The sequence below is a fragment of the Cyprinodon variegatus genome, unplaced genomic scaffold (genome assembly GCF_000732505.1).
Source record: "Cyprinodon variegatus isolate N-32 unplaced genomic scaffold, C_variegatus-1.0 Scaffold1214, whole genome shotgun sequence".
In the NCBI taxonomy this organism is placed as follows: Eukaryota; Metazoa; Chordata; class Actinopteri; order Cyprinodontiformes; family Cyprinodontidae; genus Cyprinodon; species Cyprinodon variegatus.
In genome coordinates this window covers 141409-145286 of record NW_015151667.1, presented here as the reverse complement: position 1 = coordinate 145286, position 3878 = coordinate 141409, and the positions used below count along the sequence as shown (strand labels likewise).

Below are 3878 nucleotides of genomic sequence, written 5' to 3'. Positions count from 1 at the left end.
AACGGCTATAAAATATTAACAAATTATGTTAAAAGAATTAATATTAAACAATGTAGAGCAGAGTTGCCAACATCAATCAATAAACAAGATTTTCTGTTGCATCTGGTCTATTACATAAATAACTCCTACTAATTTTATCTAAATAAAAAAATTTGTTGCTAACAGATTCTGATACCTGAGCTATAAAAGTCTGCAGCTCCTCCAAGGTTACATTAGGACTCTTTGGTCTCTGATAAACCTCTGGATCCTTTCATATGTTTGTGCTCTAATTATTTGACTTGTGAATGCAGCTGGTTTGCACCAGATTTTATTGAACAAGTAGCAGAGTAATTAGTGCTGAACTTAATTTTTATTGAAAAAAATCCCACATAATTTGCTTCCTTTTTCATTATTCTGCTCTACTTTGTTCACCTAAAACCCTCCACAAGTTTGTGGTATGAAATTCTTTCATAAAGCACTCTTTCGATTCTTTCCTCAGCCTTAACTTTGATTATAAAGCTAATCATCAGTGTCTTTACCTGCAAACGCTGCCATGTTCATGACCTGACTGAAGATGCAGCTGGCGGGTGGAAAATTGCCTGCTAGGCTGAAAAAAGCAAAGCCGATGAATAACAGCTCTGGTTTTATAAATGAGAGGATGAGGACAATGTTTACCTTATGAAAGGAGGATATTCAGATGTATTTCCATATCTAGAATAGATGAAAACAAGATGTTATTTACTCCTGGTGGGTACATATTTGTTGTACATGTTGGAGTATAACACATACCTGTACGCTGAGCTCAGAGGTAACACTTTCTCATAGTGGAGAGCTACAAAATACCTGCAGAAGCAAACAGATGGGTGCAATAAGAGAGCTTAGCTCTGTCTATCTATGTTTTATCCCAAATGTATATGTGTAGTGTAAGTGCATGTGCCACTTGTTCTTTGAATGATTTATCAGTGATGAGCTCCATGTGTTTGAGGCTGAACGGCCTCCATGCCATTACCCTCATCTTTAGCGACGGCCTACAGGATTCTCTATCAGAATAAAGTCTCTGACTGGGGCTCAATCCAAATACTTCAAATTATAGCTTATGCCTCCTGCTCCTAGTGCCTTTTCCTTCACCTTCAGTGGGGTCAACAAAAGAACTCGATCCAGGGTAGGGAAGGAGCTCAGCTCCGTACTGCTGTGCTAATCCAGACAGCCTTGAGCCTTAAGGGTGTCATTAAGAGGAAGTTACACATGCATTACCTGGTCCTATTTCTTATTAAGACTTAAATAAGTGGAGGAAATGACCACCCCCTTATTTTCATGGTTGTTAACTTTTTATTGATAGAGACTGGTTCTCATATCCTTTCTATCTGTTATTTTCTGTGTCATTTACAGTATTATGATGCACATTCTATTAATTAAAAAAAAAACTTACACAATCCAAAGCCCAGCAGCAGTAAACACTGAGAAGATAAGAGGCAGGAGGACCACCGGTCTGCAGCTCCACATTTTGGTGCTTATGACGTCAGAAAAACCTGTATTACAAAACATAACAGCAATGAGCTTTTTGTTACTTTTAAAGCATAAACAGTTGGATCTGTTAGGAAGGCCTTCAGCAGCTGGACGACACCGTCAGGAAAAGGTGTGGATTAACCAGCTGTTTAAACAGATACAAAAACAGGTAAACAAAAACCCTGTTAGGAAAGTTAAATGGGCTCTCAGCAGCAGCTGGTCATAACAGGCAGCCTACCAAAAACTACACTTTGAAACATGAAGAGGTTGCTAAAGCAAAACCACAAGCAGCAGCAATAAAATGCTACAGTTTCTCATTGATTGATTTTTTTTTCTTACCTCCCTGCTATGTGTTACTGTTTTCATAAAACAGAGGCTTAATTAGGCTAAGAAATGAGGATTATCCAGACTTTATCCTTTATCTTGTTTTGTGAAATAGGCCTCCATTGTTCTGTTTACTAATAAACATAAATTAGATGGGGAAAAATAGAAGCTTGTCTTAAAAGCAGTTTAATGGATGTTTAGGATCATTTGCTGTTGAAACACTCAATAGTTTTTAACAGTTAAACCCAAACTCTGATGAAGGGAAAATGTTTTCCAAGGTTTAGGAATCAACAATACCTTTGGCCAGTCATGAAAAGAAGATTCCAGAACTTCAGAGTTCATATATGAAGTGAATTTTGTTCCATCATTGCTGAAAGTGAAGAACAATGTTATTAAATGGTTACTTTAAAAAATTAAAACATTTGGAAAAACTAAATTCATAAATTAAACTTTTAAAAAGTTGAATAACAAGAAAAATGTCTTTATCCACTTTTCTGTTTTCTCAGCATATATGTTTTAACCTTATTAAATGTATTTAATTACTTATTTTTCCAAACTGTATTTTTTTTTTATTGTTTTTTTTTTTAACAGATTTTTTTTAAAATATTCGTTTCAATGTAGTGTTTCTGGGGGCAGGCTTTCCTGTGGAGTGAGAAGCAAAGACCTATTTCTATTGGTCTGCATGGATGTTGGTAACAATTTATTTTTATTGGTTAGGAAAGTTTGTATTGAGCTCCAAGGAAAGAATAAATAAATGTGATCTGTGAAAGACAATGTGAAAAGAATGCAACTGTTAGAATTCAATCTAAATAAAAATAAAATTAAATAAATAACAATTTAAAACAATTATATCAGTACCAAAAATTCACAAAATAGAAAATATATATTTGAAATTCCGGATTGCTATTTTTTTTGTTTTCAGATTTCATATACAATTTTTTTTTTCATCTATAAAACGTTCTCTTTGCTTGCAAAATAATGTAACAAACTTAACTCCATACCATACCAGTAATTTTTCAATAGGAATCCAGTTTTCTAGGATTTCCCATATTTCTGGCAGACCAATCAGATTCAACTTCCGCCTTCGCGAAGCTTGTTTACTTTTTTTTTTTTTTTTTTTAGATCTTCCAAATAAACCTTTAAATTGAAAATGTTACTTTGGGTTTCTTCTCCTGTCACACCATTTCCTTCTTTATGGAAGATTTTTAACACCTGTATCTTCTCATGTATTTGGATGAGCTCTTTCTATCGGGATTACTGCCTTCTTTGCCGTTTAGTTTTTTTTTTGTTTTTGTTTTTTGCTCTGACTGAGCCTGCATTTAAAGTCATATTTGGTTTTACCAGTGTCAAAAAAGGATTTAAAAAAATGAAATTGACCAACTATTCGTTACATTGAAACTATACCTACTTATTAAGACTTAAAACTAATTTATGTCCCATTACCGCGGGTGTTTACGGTACATAACGGCTGCGTCTGCCCTAATAAGTATATATACGGTAATATATATATTCCCTGATCTCTATGGTGATTGAGAGATTTAGCGAACGATCGGACAAATCCAAAGAAACGGCGATATTTGCCTTAGAGCGAGAATTAAATAGATATGTCACAGCGATGTTGCGACATTACAGCGCCCCTGTATCCACCTGCTTTACGGCAAGAGGAATAAAACCCTTTTTACTAGCTCTAAATACATAGAAATAATGTTAAAAGTGAGTGAATCTGTCAGTTCTTACCTGCTCAGGTAACCAGCTCTGCTCGATCTAAAGAAGGGTGACTATCCCTAATGCCAAACATGAACTCCTCCTGCTGAAAAACGAAAGCTAACAAGTTTTACCTGCTCCCGCCACTGATCTGCTTGTATTCACTGGGTTGCTGATAGAAACAAATGAAGTCATCAGCCGCCATATTGGTACTCCCCACCTTTACGGATTCGTGCCATAAAATGCCTGTAATGTAACTGAATTTCCACGACAAAGTTATCAATACATTTATGTTACATGAACATCAATTAAGCACTTTTAGCACATCACCAGATAGTGTGTGTGTGAGTAATACAGGCACCAGA

At 35.3% G+C, this 3878-nt stretch overlaps 1 protein-coding gene across 1 annotated transcript in view; it reads right to left on the bottom strand.

Moving 5' to 3' along the window:
• LOC107102177 (transmembrane protein 150C-like) overlaps positions 1-1578 on the bottom strand; it is a 5762-nt gene extending 4184 nt beyond the window's left edge. The window contains exons 1-4 of the mRNA XM_015401379.1: positions 1409-1578; positions 769-822; positions 655-690; positions 519-586 (exon numbers count right to left, since the gene is read on the bottom strand). Of these exons, the coding sequence (XP_015256865.1) occupies positions 519-586; positions 655-690; positions 769-822; positions 1409-1524 (274 nt within the window). The 5' untranslated portion in view covers positions 1525-1578. The remainder of the gene's footprint in view (positions 1-518; positions 587-654; positions 691-768; positions 823-1408) is intronic.
• Positions 1579-3878: the final 2300 nt, after the last annotated feature.